This window comes from Microtus ochrogaster, chromosome 4, assembly GCF_000317375.1.
Source record: "Microtus ochrogaster isolate Prairie Vole_2 chromosome 4, MicOch1.0, whole genome shotgun sequence".
In the NCBI taxonomy this organism is placed as follows: domain Eukaryota; kingdom Metazoa; phylum Chordata; class Mammalia; order Rodentia; family Cricetidae; genus Microtus; species Microtus ochrogaster.
Window position 1 is genome coordinate 38,362,890 of NC_022011.1, and position 17,934 is coordinate 38,380,823.

General features: G+C 42.1%; 1 protein-coding gene across 4 annotated transcripts in view; it reads right to left on the reverse strand.

The window, feature by feature from the left end:
- Dennd1a (DENN domain containing 1A) overlaps positions 1-17,934 on the reverse strand; it is a 536,773-nt gene that overhangs the window by 266,819 nt on the left and 252,020 nt on the right. For all 4 annotated transcript variants that reach the window (XM_026778778.1, XM_026778777.1, XM_013345984.2 and 1 more), the window contains one exon: positions 3,225-3,294. In XM_026778778.1, coding sequence (XP_026634579.1) covers positions 3,225-3,294 — 70 coding nt within the window. The remainder of the gene's footprint in view (positions 1-3,224; positions 3,295-17,934) is intronic.

The window sequence follows — 17,934 nt, forward strand, 5'->3', positions numbered from 1 at the left end:
GGGGGAGGGGGAGGGAAATGGGAGGCGGTGGCGGGGAGGAGGCAGAAATCCTTAATAAATAAATAAAATTAAAAAAAAAATAAAAAGAGTACTAGGTTGCACTGTTGTTTTAAAAATTAAAAAGCATAAAGGTGGAGTTTAAAAAAAAACATGAATCAGTCTCTAGTTCAGAGGCAATGTGTTAACATACTTTTATTTATTGATACCTTTCAAATTGAGTGAAAACCTGAATGCCTGACCAGAGCTAAATGTGCATCAGAAATCGATGAATAGATCCCAAAGCAGCCTGCTACCTCATTCATCAAAGACATCAGTTCTTCTATGATAGAATTCCTGACTTCATGCTTCCTTTCACACTGAGTGTGATGAGTGAGAAACCATTTTTATGAACCATTCCTGCCATCTGTTGTGACCTCTGGAAAACATTTGTCACCGACAACAATACACACAAAGAAAAGATTTACATATTGTATACTCTTCCTACCCCCAAACAGCCATTTCCCAAAACATGTTTCAGGGAACCCTGCAAATCAGGATTATGTTTGTCATAGATTAAAAAAGGGTTTGGGGTGAAACAAGAAAGAAAACATTTATTCACTAACGTGCCCCACTGCAGGCCTTCTGAGAGCCTACATTATATGAATCATACGGAGAAAAAAATTAAAGCAAATAAACACACACAGATTTGGAGACCTTTAAGCCTAATAATACAGAAGTATACTTTCTTAATAGAACATTTTCAGAACAAGGATACTATAGATAAATCAAAAGGAAAACTACTTATAGCATTTAACAATCATGTTGTATCACTTTAACTTAAAATGTTGCCCTTTACAAAAAAAAGAAAAAAAGAAAAAAGAAAGAAAGAAAGAAAAGAAAGGTACACAGGCAAATATTCATCTCACTAATAATAGTGAGATTTGTGATTTGTAACTTTTTTTTTTTTTCAGGACAGGGTTTCACTGTAGCTTTGGAGCCTGTCCTGGACCTAGCTCTTGTAGATCAGGCTGGCCTGAAACTTACAGAGCTCCATCTGCCTCTGCCTCCTAAGTGCTGGGATTAAATGTGTGTGCCACCACTGCCTGGCGAGATTTTTGATTTATTAAATAAATGAAAAGTTCAACAAATGTTATCAATGAGAGTGTGGGACTTGATTGTGTTGCAAACAATGCACTTTAAGAAAATAGTGCAATTCTTTTGGAAAGTAGTTTGGCAAATGTTTTATAAATACTTATGCCCACAAGAAGTTTGTAACTGCCTATCTAGGATTTTCTTCTTAGAAAAATAATGAAAACTGAAGAAAATATTTTATATTCAAAGATTTGAGTGACTGCTATCCCTCCTTCTCTCTCTGTATGGCCCCTCTGTATGTAAGGTGGTTATATGTGCATGTGCGTGTGTGACTCTTACAAGGGTCAGAGGAGACATTGGGTGTCCTGCTCTAACATCTTTTTTCCTTCACATAGGGTCTGCCACTGAAGTTGCACCTAGGTTGGGCCACCATGCTCAGTAATCCTCTTGTCTCTACCTCCCACACTGTTGAGGTCAACAGGGACACACATAGCTGCCTCTGGTCCTCACATTTTTGCTAGGGTTTTATTTTTTTTTTAATTTATTTATTTATTGAGGATTTCTGCCTCCTCCCCGCCACTGCCTCCCATTTCCTTCCCCCTCCCCCGATCAAGTCCCTCTCCCTCATCAGCTTGAAGAGCCATTAGGGTTCCCTGACCTGTGGGAAGTCCAAGGACCGCCCACCTCCATCCAGGTTTAGTAAGTTGAGTATCCAAACTGCCCAGGCCCCCCCAAAGCCAGCACGTGTAGTAGGATCAAAAACCCATTGCCATTGTTCTTGAGTTCTCAGTAGTCCTCATTGTCCACTATGTTCAGCAAGTCCGGTTTTATCTCATGCTTTTTCAGACTCAGGCCAGCTGCCCTTGGTGAATTCCCGAAAGAGCATCCCCATTGTCTTAGAGTGTGGGTGTAACCCTCGCGGTCCTGAGTTCCTTGCTCGTGCTCTCTCTCCTTCTGCTCCTGATTTGGACCTTGAGATTTCTGTCCGGTGTTCCAATTTGGGTTTCTGTCTCTGTCTCCTTTCATCGCCTGATGTAGGTTAATATTCAGGGGGATGCCTATATGTTTGTCTTTGGATTCACCTTCTTATTTAGCTTCTCTAGGATTGAGAATTATAAGCTCACTGTCCTTTAATTATGGCTAGAAACCAAATATGAGTGAGTACATCCCATGTTCCTCTTTTTGGGTCTGGCTTACCTCACTCAGGATAGTGTTTTCTATTTCCATCCATTTGTACGCAAACTTCAAGAAGTCCTTGTTTTTTATTGCTGAGTAGTACTCTAATATGTATATATTCCATACTTTCTTCATCCATTCTTCTATTGAAGGGCATCTAGGTTGTTTGCTAGGGTTTTAAACTAAAGTTCTCAGGTTTGAACAGCAAGCACCCTTCTACCAACTCATCTCCCCAATCCTTTTTACTACTGTAAGAAAGTGTTTAGGTAAGCTAAGGTACAGGCTACGCTGTTAGCCATAAAAAAGTACTTAATATTTTCAACAGAGTGGAAGAAACGATTCTGTTACAATACTTCCCAAATAGGCAGGCTACAAAATTTTAAATAGTGACCCAGACCATCTTTGTCATCATGGGTGGGAGTTTAGGTGAGCACACCATTTCTCCCAAATGTAATTAAGGTATAAAGAATTGCTAAAGGAATTTTCAGACTCTTAGAAGAATTACTATAAAAATACCACAAAACTTTATCAAAATGGGGATTGTGGCAGCTGTTAAGTCACTTGCTAGTTAAGTGATTTGCAACATGGCATGAGCAATTCAGTTTCATGCCTTTGATAAATTATGACTGAATACTTTGTGAACTTTCAGGGTTGTTGGTAAAATTTGACATTAATACTGGGAACATGAGCAGTCTAGGTATTATTTATTTAACTCAGAACAAAAAAAAATAATGAAGAAACAACTAAAAATTTTAGCAATATTTATTTTGGGGATGCAGTAATGCATGCTAGGTGAGAGGTGATTTTCTTTTCCCTTCCATTGTTTTCTGAATTTCCCAACTTTTCTACAATGGGCATGCATAGTTTTTTTTTTTTTTTAACAAATGTTTTAGTGAAATATAAGGCACACATTACTTTCATAATCATAAAAAGTTTGTTAAAAACAGCTATTTCTTAAAAAAAAAAAAGACAAATACCTGTTGTTTTGTTGTGTAATCTGCCAAGATGTTAAGGAGCTTATAAAACACTTCGAACCAGGGGAGGTAGCTGAGAAAGACAAAGAAACACAAGAAATGTTAGCATGCGGGTCAAAAGCCTGACTGAAGGCTTAACTCAAACCAAAACATTTCAGGTTTTCTCTACATCTTGAAGATTCTAGCCATGACTGATATAAACCAAAACTGCTTAAATGTTAATTATTTCTGGGTTATAAAAACATGCCTATGTGAGGCAGAACATTATATGCTCATTATGAAGTATTCCTGTGCCTCAAAACTAGATCAGGTTCAAAGAGAGGAAATTCAAACTACAGTCTGCAATGAGGCACCATGTTTGAGTCATTAGGCCTCTCCCACCATCTATTCTACTTCTCATGATTGGACACAGAGCAAAACCCAGCATGCCCATTTTTGGCCTCTGTGTCCCACATGCCCTACACAACACAAACCAATCATGTTAGTACACTAGACCTGCTACCTCTACTTCACCTGTGCTATACTGGCTGTAGCGTGAATGGATAACCCTCTTCTCTCTCTCTGCTATCCAGCAGGTCATTGCTCCTCTTAATTCACAGGTCTGCCAGCAGAACTCACTCTTGATATTGGCCATCTGTATGGCTATGAGAATGGCCTACTAAAAATGGAAGTCTGGATGGGCCTGGCCAGAGAGGGCAAAACTGCACAGGCAGCCAATGATATGCAGCCTGAGGTTTCTTCCCCCTCCCTGGCACACACTTCTGATGATCAAAAAGACAAAGTGAAGAAGGTTGGCCTGGGGATTGGGGGTAGCAAGTGTGTGTAGTAGACCTAGGGACCTAGAGCCGCCAGCAGCAAGGACATAGACATTTATCTGAGAGGAAACATGTGGGGCCCAGACCCAGCACATCTGACACCAGCACCAAAGCCCAAGGAGGCTTGGAGGCCACCTAGGTAACCAGGTAAAGAACAAAGTCATGAAGGGGAACCGAGAGCTTAGGCCAGGATGTCAGAGCCTTTTGTCCTCCCTGGGAACCCAAGATACAAATAACCCACTAGTGACTTCTGTAGTTATGTTAGTTTTGTCACTCACGTCCCCCCTCTTATTCCCCACACCAAATGACCAAAGTGGGGAGGAACAAAAGATTCTGAGAAACTTGAGCCTCCCCAATATGATTCACAGAACCTTCTTTTTGTTTTTCCCCACTCTGATACCTGTTACTAATAAGTAAGTAGTATTCATTATTATGAATGAATAAAACAAACTGACTTTTTGCCCCAAAACCTAATCCAAGTCTATACAGCACAATTACTAAAGTGGCATCCTATTGCTACAAGATCCAGAGTCCAGGAAGGCTTCTGTGGCTCTCCCTTCCCAGGATCCTGATCAACTCTCTGACTCTTCTTGCCCCAATTCCTTCTTTTCCATGGTGCTCATGCATATACCACTGCTACAATGCCTCCTCCTTCAGCATAGCACTCACTGGCATGGTTGTTTTCTCAATAGATTACACAGAGAATGCAGCACATCTTCCTTTGCTGTGTCCTCAGCACCAATGGAACTTGGCCCTACATTCTTATAAACACATTTGTGTGCACGTATGCGCACGCACACGCACACGCACTCACACACACACACACACACACACACACACACACACACACACACACACACACAGAGCGCGCTAGATGAAGACTAGTAGATTGCAAGGGCCCTTAGAGCCAAGGAAAAGTTAGGGAGAATGATCCCTGCCCCCACTTTACATGCTTTGTTCCCTCTTAGGAAAGTTCTCAAAACTACTGAGAAGAGGCATGTGAGAAGCTTGCTGTTGAGGTCTGCTCACATCTATTCTGCCACACAAATGGGGTTTTTTACTGATAGCCTGGACCCAAGGCAGGGCCCAGATGTGACATCTTTCTTGGGAGAGGGGATCAGCACCCTGTATAGATTACTGCTGAACACTGAGAATAATAAATGAAGTGAGAGGTAATAGAGAGGATAGATAAAGTGCATGAGCTCCTATCTGTGACGTCTGTCTGAAGCCAGAACATGCTAACTGTAAAGTTTAAGTAGCTTATCACAATATACTGATAAGCAATTTAACTTTTCACTTCTATGACAGTATTATCACTTATGTTAATATGTTTCCATCAGCTCTGGCAGCCACATATGGACTCTTCCAGAGCAAATGGCTGCTGCCACTCTTCACAGTACTAGCCCTGGCAGAGCAATGTAAACATTCAAGAGGGATTAGGCACAAGATAACATGCTCTGTTCCTCTTCTGCTAAATAAACCTTCATGAGTTAAAAGCCATTAGAGTAGAACAAGAAACCCCCTCCCAAGAAAACCATACAAATTAGAGGATTCTTAGTAAACAAATCCAGCCTGAAAGAAAATTCCACAAGGTAAACCCAGCAATTGGAAGTCAGGAAAGAGGAAAGGGACAAGTAGAGGAGATGCACAGGAAAGAAAGCTCAGTTCCTTTTGTGAATGGATACAGGAAGCAGTACAGCAGAGCAGCCTGCTTCTCTCAGGCTCTGGACTAGATACAGCACAAACCACAGTACTTTTGAGACAACTAGTCAACTCACAGACAGCCTGGTATGCACTTTGCAGCCTCAGTAGCTTCATTTGGTGAAGACTGCCTAGCCCACAGAGCCAGCCCACTTCACTCTACCAGCTTCTGCCTCACCAAACCAATTCCTTTGGTTATGGTGGGCAGAACCATTGGCCATGGACTCTCCCCTTCTGGTCTGACCAGATAGAACTGTTCCCCATATGTCTTCGCATGTGTGTAGACTGATGAATGTCCAGTGATGGCAGTGGTATGGTTTTGAGACCAATCCGCAGCTGTCTTCTTCTTCAGAGCATCCCCACTTCCCCAGCTAGAAGGCCTTGATTCACAGCTGAGCTCTGTCGGCTGGCACTTCCCATCCTGTTTCATTAGTGCTTGTGCTCGGCAGGCCGCACTACCAGGAGGCTGCAGTGAAGACATGGAGCCCCCATTCCATCCTGTGTGTGTCTGTCAGCAGTGAGTAAACAGTGCCTCCCAGTTGACACAGGAAACAAGTACTCTATCAGATAAAGTACTCCCTGGCCATCTTCAGGGCCCCAAACTCTTAGGCTGGGTGTACTTCTATCTCCCTGCAGGAAAACACTCTGTGGTGAACTCAGTCTAAGCACTAGGACTAAAATGATAAATGACAAGGAAGTTCTGGTCCAGAAAAGAAATGAACACAAGAGAGGGCATCTAGGTAGGAGAAGTCAGTTATCCTTCCCAAGCACTGTTACTTCGGGTCTTTGGAGTGATACAGAATCCTAATGGATCATGATTACGATCCCATCAGAAGAGAGGGAAAGAGCAGAGGAGACCTGCATTACAGCCACCAGCCTGGATCCACACGCCTCTCACAGTGCTGGTAGCGTGGTCCTCACGTTAATGGGAAGTGCTATTTTGTGGGAATCCACAGAAAATCTCAAAGTTAGGAGAGTTGAAATAGTGCCACAGAAACCTCTCGACTTGGCCTGCTGAGTATTGTGGGCCCATGGAGGTGGTACAGCCATGGGTTCCAGATACTGCTTTATCAACAGCCGACTTCACAGTCATCCTTAAATGACCCATCATGCAGCAGTGATGGCCTGTATGGACAGAAACCAGCTAGCCTGAATGGCAGGCACAGGCTGGATAAAACCTTCTACTCCCTCCAGAAATGTTCTCAGGAACTGAGTCTAACTGAGGTCAGACTCTTGGTCTTCTGATCTCCCTTAACTAAATGGATGGTTTAAGATAGCCATCTTGCTGGGGGTTGTGCATGGGATAGGATTTCACATCTGTATCCAGCTAACCGAGAGAGAGAGAGAGAGAGAGAGAGAGAGAGAGAGAGAGAGAGTTAGTTAGTTAGTTACAGAGCTCAAGAAGGAGAAAAGGTGATGACAGCAACAACAATGGTATAGAAAGCCAAGCATAACAAAGAAATCATCTGGGAGGCAGCTGGCTGTGGAAATGATGAGAGCAGGGCATCAATGTAGGGCAGCCAGATGGGGGAAAGATGAGAGGAGGGAGCCAACCCAGGGCAGCCAGGAACTATGCAAGCAGATGAGAAGGATGTCTATGGTAGGAGGAGGTGACAGCTCCATCTAAAATGTCAGTCCAAACAGAGTGAGGGAATGCAGCCATATAGGAAGGAAGGAGTGTAACAGGAGCCTGGTGACATACAAGTAAAGTGGTCAAATAACTAGGCATGCAATAGAAACCAAGGGTCTTGATAATAGACACATAAATTAGAAATATGGTTAGGGAAGAAACAAGAATAAGTCCCAGCTGGATATAATTGTGAAATAATGGCATATAGACATAGCTAAGAGATAAAAATAAAATACAAATGTACACATTCAGATCACACACACACACACACACACACTCACTCACACACACAGTTTCTAGACTGAGTGACAGAGAAGGCCTGTGACAAGAGATGCTTCAATTATAATGGGGACCCTCAGTGCTTAGTTATGGACTTCCAAATAGCATTCTCTACTAAGAATGAAGGTTTTCTGAAGAAAAAAGGCCGGAGTTAAGAAATGGTTTGTGCCATAAGAAGCAAGGCAGTGTTCAACACATGATCAGAACATTATCGATAGAAGATCCTACTGACAGAATCTGTGACAATTTGACCATCAAAGCACATAATAATGAAGGGATTATATGGAGACCAGGCAGATTAAAAATGACAAACAGAATATTTGCTGAGTGATGGAGCTACTTGCACAGTCTAAAAGTAAGTCCTCACAATCAAATTATATATCACAGGGAAAACAGAAAGGAAAACCCTGAGGTTACAACCTTCATCAAAGTTATTTGAACAGAACAAAATAGTGTGCCACCAGACAGAATGCCACAGAAAACAACACAACTTTATCACACCCTTGATGTGGAAGCAGAGCCTCATCTCAAGAAAGCATCAGATAAATGGCACAGAGGGTCATTCTCCAATACAAGAGCCTCACTGTCTTGTTTATAAACATGGAGGAAATCTGAGGAACTGGGCCAGACTGAAACACAGACATACTAATAAATCCAATGTTAATTCTGAATCTGATTTCTTAAAATCATAAAGGAACTGCCCAAAGATTTCATTAACTTTTTCATTTTTATGACTGGCATGTAGGTATGTAAAAGAAAACAATGTTTTTAATGCACACTAAAGTCTTATCTTTATGAGTTATCATTTTAGTAATATGTTTCTAACGGGAGGAAAAAGCACCCCTTTGTGTTGAGGTTCCATTTTTTTTCTATAAGTTTGTTAGTATTTGAAACAATACACACAAAGCAGTGTCTTCCTCCATCAAAAACAACTGGAGTGTACACTGTAATGAGCATGGCCAGAGAGCAGGCACACAGCACTGAGAGAACAGTGCTGGCAGCTGGGCAAGTCGCTCTCTGTCTCTCAGAGGCTACATTCTGAGTGAACTGGGACCACGTGAGCTGGAAAAGTGGGAAGCAGTGGGCACAATGATCATTACAAACAAAAATACCTCTCACAGACAAGGGCTAAGCAAAGGCAATGGTGAAGGCCAGAGAACATGGAGGGCTGGACTCTGATGGACTGAACTAATTAATGGACTTCATGTTACTGAGAACCTGAGATAAAAAGGGACCAAAGAGACAAGGAAAGGGAAGAAACATCCTATGGATGAGTATTTAAAACCAGGAGAAAGTGACTACTTCTCTCTTAGTAAACTCACTTCTATCAGAACCAGTCAGTGTCTCACTTCCTTTCCTGAGAGGAAAATCTTAGCTAATATAATCCAGTAAGATTTAAAACTTGAAAAAGATCAATAAAATACCCTGGCTCTAGTTTAGAAGAAAACAATAAAAGGAATTTATTTTAACATTTATTAAGTAAATATTTGGGCATATTATTAAGATAAAATGAAGTGACAACAGTCTGGCAGGACGCTGGACATCTGGGGAGGTGGAGCAGAGGTTCCTCACTGTCCCTGGTAAACTTCTAAGGTGCTCTTGACTGCAATACCAGGGAGAGGAATTCTTCTCTTGTTTCCTGTCCACAGATTTGCCAGGATTCATCAATGGCAAAATGTATCCTGGTTAAGATGAAATGGAATTTGTGTTTAAAGCTCTCGTATTAAAAAAACAAAACAAAACAAAAAAACTCACATGGGTGTGGTGGCGCATGTAATCCCAGTAAAGGCAGAAGGATCAGAGTTCAAGATCAGCCTCAGCTACATAGCAAGTTCACAACCAGTCTCATTTATATAACATCTATCTCAAAAATAGTATGATAAAATGAATGCTTAATAAATAAGCAATCCCAAAACTTCATGTGAATTCAGTTTTAATACTTCCTGCTATGGCAACCTGAGAACAGTCTCTCAAAGATTTGTGGACTTCATTGATAAAAAAGCAATCAAGGCTGGAAAGACAGCCCAATCGTTAGGAACACTGGCTTCTCCTTCCAAAGAACCTGAGTTCAGTTCTCAGCAGCCAGGTTGGGTGGTTCACAATCACCTGTAACTCTAGCTCCAAAGAATCTGACACCCTTCCTGGACTCTGTGGGTACCTGCATTCACATGCAGATACACCCATACCAGGCATACACCTACACATAATATTAAAATAATAAAAATAAGTATTTTTAAAAGAAGTGATCAACTACATTGCTCAAAGTTTATGTGTTTTCACTGGCAGTTAATTTTTGCCTGAGAAACTTTTACATGGTGTGTAAAATAGGTGTGCAAACGAAGCATATAGCAAGAATAAGTCATAAAGAAATTCATCTTTATTATTTAGTAAACATGTAATTTTACCATTTACTAAATATAATGGCAAATTTGCCTACTAATCAGATTGCTGTGCTTGCTTACTTTCACATGAAAAATTCAATTCTGACTAAATATTTGATGCCACAGATAGAGTATCATTAATGTTTTTCAGAGAGTTTATCTTTTTTTATTTGTTTGTTTGAGACAGGGTCTCACTATGTAGGGATCAATATTTTTACTTTATGATCGCCAATGTGGAGAATACTGCTTCACACAAATATTTAGTACAAAATGGCAGCAGCTTAAATAATTTTTAAAATCAAATATTCTAGTGATATGTAATCTGATGATATGCTAATTTGATATTTATTGATGGCAGGAAATTATTTAAAGTATTTGATTTCCATAATTAAGCCACTATGTTTCTGTAAGAGCAGAAGAGTTTGTGTAGACAGTAAAAAGCCTGCAGTTCATGACATAATACTTCTGAATCTACAGTAAGGAGCTGCTTGCAGAATTGCTGGGTGGCATGATGCGTGTGCAGTGAGATACAGGAAAGCCTGGCCAGAGACACTGAGAGTCATCTCTTATTTGATCTTGAATTGATTTTTGCTTTCAGGTGTTCAAAAGCCTTTACTGTTAGCAACTGTATCTGTGCACATGTGCATGAATGTGTGACCTCAACATTCAGTTACAGTTTAAGAACCAGTACCTAGAGTCCAGTCTCTTGTCAACCCTCAAATGGCTCCCTTAATTAAGATATATACTTCCCTGCCCCCATATCCACTCCTCCTCCATCCCAACTGTCCCATTCCCCCAAGCTCTCCCCATCCTCCCCTTTTCACTTCCATCTCCCCTTAACCCCGTCTCACCCCCACCCCCAAGCTCTCAATTTTTGCCTAGAAATCTTGTATACTTCCAATATCCAGGAGGATAACTACATGGTTTTGGGGGGGTACACCTTCCTATTTAGCTTCTCTAGGATCATGAATTATAGGCTCAATGCCCTTTATTTATGGCTAGAATCCACTAATGAGTGAGTACATCCCATATTCATCTTTTTGGGTCTGGGTTACCTCACTCAGGACAGTGTTCTCTATTTCCATCCATTTGTACGCAAAATTCAAAATGTCATGGACTCTAGAGGGGTTCCCAGGTGTCCAAGGAGATGTCCCCAGCTTGTTCCTTGAACAGCTGAGGAGAGGGAGCCTGAAATGGCCCTTTACTATAGCCACTCTGATGAGAATCTTGCACATCACCATAGAATCTTCATCTGGCGATGGATGGAGATAGAGACAGAGACCCACATTGGAGCAATGGACTGAGCTCCCAAGGTCCAAACCAGGAGCGGAAGGAAAGAGAACATGAGCAAGGACATCAGGACCGCGAGGGGTGCGCCCATCCACTGTGATGGTGGGACCGATCTAATGGGAACTCACCAAGGCCAGCTGGACGGGGACTGATGGAGCATGTGAACAAACTGGACTCTCTGAACGTGGCTGACAAGGAAGGCTGACTGAGAAGCCAAGGACAAAGGCACTGGGTTTTGATTCTACTCCATGTACTGGCTTTGTGGGAACCTAGTCTGTTTGGATCCTCACCTTCCTATACCTGGATGGAGGGAGGAGTACATTGGACTTCCCAAGGAGCAGGGAACCCTGACTGCTCTTTGGACTGGAGAAGGAGGGGAAGGAGTATGGGGGAAGGGGGAGGGAAATGGGAGGTGAAAATTTGTAAAATAATAATAATAATAATAATAACAATAATGAACCAGTACCTAACTTAAACACCCAACATTCAATGGGAGGTGCCCAGTCCAGAGCTAACACATCCACTCCTGAACCTTTCTACTGAATGTTCTTGCTGATCTTGGCTGTGGGAAGCTTTATTTTGAACCCTGATATTCTAGTAAGGGGTTCCTCATGCATACTATTGGTCTCATATCCTATGTCAAGTAGAGTGAGTCAGAAAGAAGAACCATAGTAAGAGGAAAATATTACCAAGATATGGCTGCCTCAAACAGAAGTTCTCACTCTGTCCTTCTTGTGGGACCTAGCAGCTACCCCTAATCCTCTGCTAGTGTCTGTCAGAGTAACTGACAGTGGGATAACATCAGCTGTCCATGAAGTAAGTCATAATGTGCACTCAGGATGCAGGATCTCAAGAGCCACTTTAGAGATGCTGGACACCTGCTCAATGCTGACAAAGGAAGACCTGGCAGGGCCAGCCCAGACAACAACCAACCAAGGGAAACATGATAAAAACAAGCATGGTGACACAACAGCTACATCAAAAGGAAATGATTTCAATATCAAAGGACAAGAGAAGCCTTTGGGAAACTAAAGTTCTCAAATACTTTAAGGGGAGAAAAATGACTTCTTCCCTGGTTATGCTGTGCAAGTCAAACATGAAGCATTATCAAGGTAGCAAAAGCATAACCCCTTCCCCCAGAAACCCATCTTACTCATGGATTATTCTAAGAATTAATTTATTGTTAAAATTAAAAACTAGATTATTTTTTAAATAAATTTATTTTCAAACTCTTACATTCATCCTTCCTAGATAAAATTCTAAACTTTCCCACCTTTTCTCTACACTTGTGACGTCTGTTAGAGCCAAGACATGAACATAAAGACGCCGTGGGCTTCCCCTCTCTGAGGACTACCCAGAATTGATTCTACACGCTTGCCTTTCTCATATCTTTGTTAATGTCAACTTGTTGAACAGTAACTGTTCAACATTTTTTGTGTGTGCTTGGCCATGTCAGACATTCTGTAAGTCAGAGCTTCTTGTGACAGAGAACAATCATTGCTATAGACACTACAAAGGCCAGGACCACTGGAACTGTAGGATAACAGTCAGCTTGCTCTTGTTAGGAGGTGGAGACCCCAACATAGCAGGCAACATTTTGGTTAGGAAAATAACTCAAGATTAAAAAAACAAACATGCCAATGTCCTGTTTCAATCTGACAGATAATTAAACATTGGTGCAAATGCTTAAGTGGATCAAAGGAATAGCTACAAAAGTCTTGCCCCTTCCCCAGCTTCCAAGAGAAGTCAATCCATCAGATACTCCTCATTGTCTTCATTGGAAACCTAATTTTCCAAGTGCAGATGAGCCCTTAAAAGCATCATGTAGGAGGTAATGTTTCTGTTCTAGGCCTGTTCCATCATTAATCCATATTTCTTCTGATCTTTTCTCCAAATGTACTAAAGAGAGAGCTCTGACAGAAGTGCTCTCATCCTTTCCGTGTCTTCCTGAGTGTTGGTGGATGGGGAAGGAAAACACCTAGGCTCCAGTTGAACAGCCTTCCATAATACACAAGGTGTAGGAGGTCCTTCTATATTTGTGTTGATTTCATTGGTTGAATAAAGAAAACTACCTTGGCCTAGTTGATAGGGTGAACTCAGGTAGGCGGGGAAGACAGAACAGAATTCTGGGAGGAAGGGTCAGAGAAAGCCGCCATGGAGTCACCAGAGTCAGACATGCTGAATCTTTCCCGGTAAGCCAAGACCTTGTGGTGACATACAGATTATTAGAAATGGGTTGAATCAAGATGTGAGAGTTAGCCAATAAGAGGCTAATGGGCTAGGCAGTTATTTAATTAATACAATTTCCGTGCGGTTATTTTGGGTATAAGCTAGCTGGGTGGCGGGATGCAGCCTGTTCCCCTCATTACTACAGACACATCTCCTTCCCCATTATACCCAGCGCTAACATACACTCATCTTTAAGCACAACAGAAACCAGCCACTGGTGCTGGCCTAAGTTCTCTAACTTAAGTCTTAGGACTAAGCTGTGCATACGCCTCTCCAGGAGTGTGATATACAGCTCCTTCCTGAGCTAATTGTACTTTAGCTTCAGTACAAAGCTTTGTGGAATTTGAAATGGAAGTGAATTTCTCAGGCCGGCATCACATGTTACAGGAAATACTTTCCAGTGTATGCCTGGTGTTCAGCTGTCTTGGCATTTCAATGCACAACTTGAACAACTCACACCTGCAGAGGATGCAGCAGCACTGAGTCAGTATAGTGACAGAGGGCAGAACAAAAGTCTCAAAAGCCTTCCTAGAAAAGTGATACCACAGTTGCATAGCAGGAAACTCACCAGCTATGGCCCAACCATGCTCCTCCTGCCCTATCTGTGAAATGGGGATGTGATGCCTACCCTCAAATGGCTGCTTGGAAGCTACTACAAAGCTAAGTACAGTGTGGAAACACACCTCCAGCTGTGCCTGGAGCAGGACTAACTTCCTTCACCCTGCTATTGAGACCAAAAGTCAAAGTAAGAGAAAAACACCCCCTTTGGGAGATCAAAGCCAGTCCTGCCCAACTTGACCCTTCTGCTTTGCTCACAGCTGTTAATCCTGAATTGTAAATTTATTATAGTATCCAGTTAAGCTCAAGAATCTCTGACTTATGCCCATAATTAACATTCCATTGTGATAGCTATTATATGTATGCAGGAAAATATATTGTATGTGCTGAATGAGTGCAAATATTAATTTGTATTATGAATGAGAACACACACAACACACGAATGCACGCACGCATGCATGCACACACCCCTCCTGTGAAATACCCGTGCTTATACAGACCTGCTGGAACATATACTTGGATTTGATTTTGGAAATAAGGCTCCTTTCTCTCTTGATAGGTGCTCAATAATTGCTGCTTTTAGAGGGAGTTTTTGCTGCCTTCAGTGGTAGATGACTGTGATGGAGGGAGATTGCTCTGGAGAAGCTCATGGGGTACTATGAAGCTGTAACTGGTGAAATGCTGCTATTGGGAGACCTTTGGAATAACAGCACCTGTGCTGACAGTGAGCTGCAATTCTCGGTATTTTCCACAGAATCCAGAGAGGGTGAGCACACAGGCCTTTCATCATGTTCCCAGGAGTTTATGGGGTGGCCCACTCCTGTACTCATACACCTGCAAGTTTTCCCATTCACATCATCTGACTTTATGGCTGGAATTACAACTATAATATAATATAATGGCCCAGTGAGGTTCTAAGCCAGGCCCACCTTGCCAAAGGTTTCACAGCCTAAGAGAGACATATGCTGTCTCTACTATTTAAAAAAAAAAAAAGACAAAGGCAACAGTTCCATAAGAAGTTCTGTCCTGTTTTCAGTGATCAAAAGCAAAACTAATTATCCCATAGAGATACTACTTGACATCATTTTAGAAGAAGTGAAAGCTAATGAGTAAGGAGGGGGGCACTTATAAAGTGCTAGGTGCATTGATATAGTACTTATTATAGCAGCCACATGAGGACTGTCCCATTTTATAGATGATAAAACTGAGTCTCAGAAGTGGAGCGACCTCCCTATGATGGCACAAAACTACTCTAGTCTGTGTTTTCAGTCCTATTTGCTACATAAAAGTAAGAAAGTAACAGCAGCACAAAAAAGACTGAACATGAGATGAGACAGAATTCTTACCTTGTGGTTTTCACTGTAACACCCTGACACAATCAAAAGCTTGCCTCCAAAACCCCTAAGCTATAAAGTGCCCTGAGCAATCCAACTTTGGCTGCCTCCCAACAATCCAGTATGTTTTCTTACTTTGCCAGTTCCAGGGACACCAGTCATGTGTCCACTCTTCCTTGCTTTAGGAATTAGAGTCCATGTTATTTGGAAACAGAAATAAAAACAGCTCAATTTAAGATGCTTCAATCAAATGGGGCGGTGGAGGTGGGGTGGGGGTGGAGAGCTGGGAGTGGGAGGACTGAATTTCAAGTTTCTCCTGCCTCATGTTGGGACCTTAGAACTTACTAGAAATATCATAGGTTCTTAATCTTTCTAAATTTAAAGCATGAGGCTCAATGTGCATGCTTGTGGGACCATCAAGGAAGCACTAGATTAAACGAGGCACCCGGTTTTCATGAACAGCACCCATTTAGTTTATTGGCACCCACATCTCTGCTTGAATGCTCTTTCATTCCATCGCAAATCTCTCTATGAAAGTATCTGGCTGTCTCTTAAAGCCATTTATGTTCCATGCTTCAGTGCCTTTCCTTGGTGACATTTTCCATATGTTTCTCTCAGAGAAATGGTTCTGTCTCAATTAACAGAACAGCACACCAATCAGTATTGAAAGGCAAGGAAAGAAAGGAAGGACAGTCAGGCGTGAGGCAAGAACATGGGGTATGAATGTAGCTGGTCCAGTAAAACTAATGTTTTAGAAGGCAAACAGTTTGGGCCAAAAGAAAATGAACCTAGCACTTATCCCAAAGAAATCAGTGGGCTCTGGCATTGAATTTATAATTCAAACACTCTGGGCCATATGCAACTTGAGACACACAACTGGTTGCACTACTGGGGATTTATGACTTATGACTTGCTCATATTTAATTTGTAACCAAACACTTCCCCTTCCTCTTAGCTACCTTAGAACTCCTGATTAACTCTTGTTTTTACAGGTCAGAGGTTAAATAAAGGAAGGGAAGCACTCTGGGGTGAGACTGCCCAGAGCACCACATCCAAGAGTGACCCTGTGTAAGGAACATTAAAATGAGTGATAAGGCCAGAGACTGCTCCAGACCACTGATGTTCAAAGCCTCCTGTGAGTGAAAGGCAGACCTGTGCCAGGAGAGTGGGCAACAAAGACAGACAGGAAGTTGGTCTTTTCTCGTTACTTCTAGTGACTGCCTGGCTCTCTCACTAAGGTAATTCTCCTAAATAATTTTGTAAATAACACTGAAAGTTTTGAGGAAAGGAAAAGGAAGAGTTTATGTAAGTTATCCTCCTTTTCTATGCTTCCCTCAGCCACAGCAATCTGTCTCAAGCACTAGAGTGCTACTCAGTAGAAACCCTCTGCCTCTACCTAATTCTGTAGCAGTCCTGCACTGGGCAGAGGGAAGCAGAATTCTCTATGCAAGCGCAGTAACCCTTGAGAAGAGAACCTACCAATTTTGGTTCTAGGACAGAAGTGGTTAGCTAAGCTTCTCAGTAATTTTCCTTAGGGTCGACAGAGCTGTCTTCAACAAACCCTGATACTCTTCTTGAGGAAAAGGAGGAGGAGAAAAAGGGAAAGGAAAAGAAGAAGGAAGCCGGGCGATGGTGGCGCACGCCTTTAATCCCAGCACTCGGGAGGCAGAGATAGGCGGATCTCTGTGAGTTCGAGACCAGCCTGGGCTACAAGAGCTAGTTCCAGGACAGGCTCCAAAGCCACAGAGAAACCCTGTCTCAAAAAACCAAAAAAAAAAAAAAAAAAAAAAAAGAAAAAAGAAAAGAAGGAAGAGGAGAAGGAAAAGGACGAGAAAGAAAAGGAAGAGAAGAAAGAAAAGGAGGAAGAGGAAGAGAAGGAGAAGGAGGGGGAAAAGAAAGAGGGAGGGAGGGAGGGAGGGAGGGAGAGAGGGAGGAAGGAAGGAAGGAAGGAAGGAAGGAAGGAAGGAAGGAAGGAAGGAAGGAAGGAAAAACTAAAGAGGTGAGAATCTACTTTTTCCTGTTATATTTGGGAGCCAAATCTTCAAGGCTGGACCATTTGTACCAGTGTTTAACAAGAACCCATGAATGTCAATCCAGAGCTAGATAGCTGGGGGGAGGGGGGGGATACAGAGCTGCTTGTCCTCCAGGAGTTTTAAGTCATGGGAATTGTAAACAGCAATGCAATATATACTGTGACTCAGCTGCCACCAGGAACTGTGTGGACAGCAAGGAAGGACATTTCAACTAGATTTGGGGCAGGGGCAGCCATATCAGGCAGAAAAGCTGGCTAAGATAGAAGTCACTTCCACCTAGAGGGAACAAAATATAACAAAGACTCAAAAAGCTACAAATGAAGGGCACCTAGGTCGTTTCCAGGTTCTGGCTATTACAAACAATGCTACTATGAACATAGTTGAGCATATACTTTTGTTGTAGGATAGGGCATCTCTTGGGTATATTCCCAAGAGTGGTATTGCTGGGTCCAGGGGTAGGTTG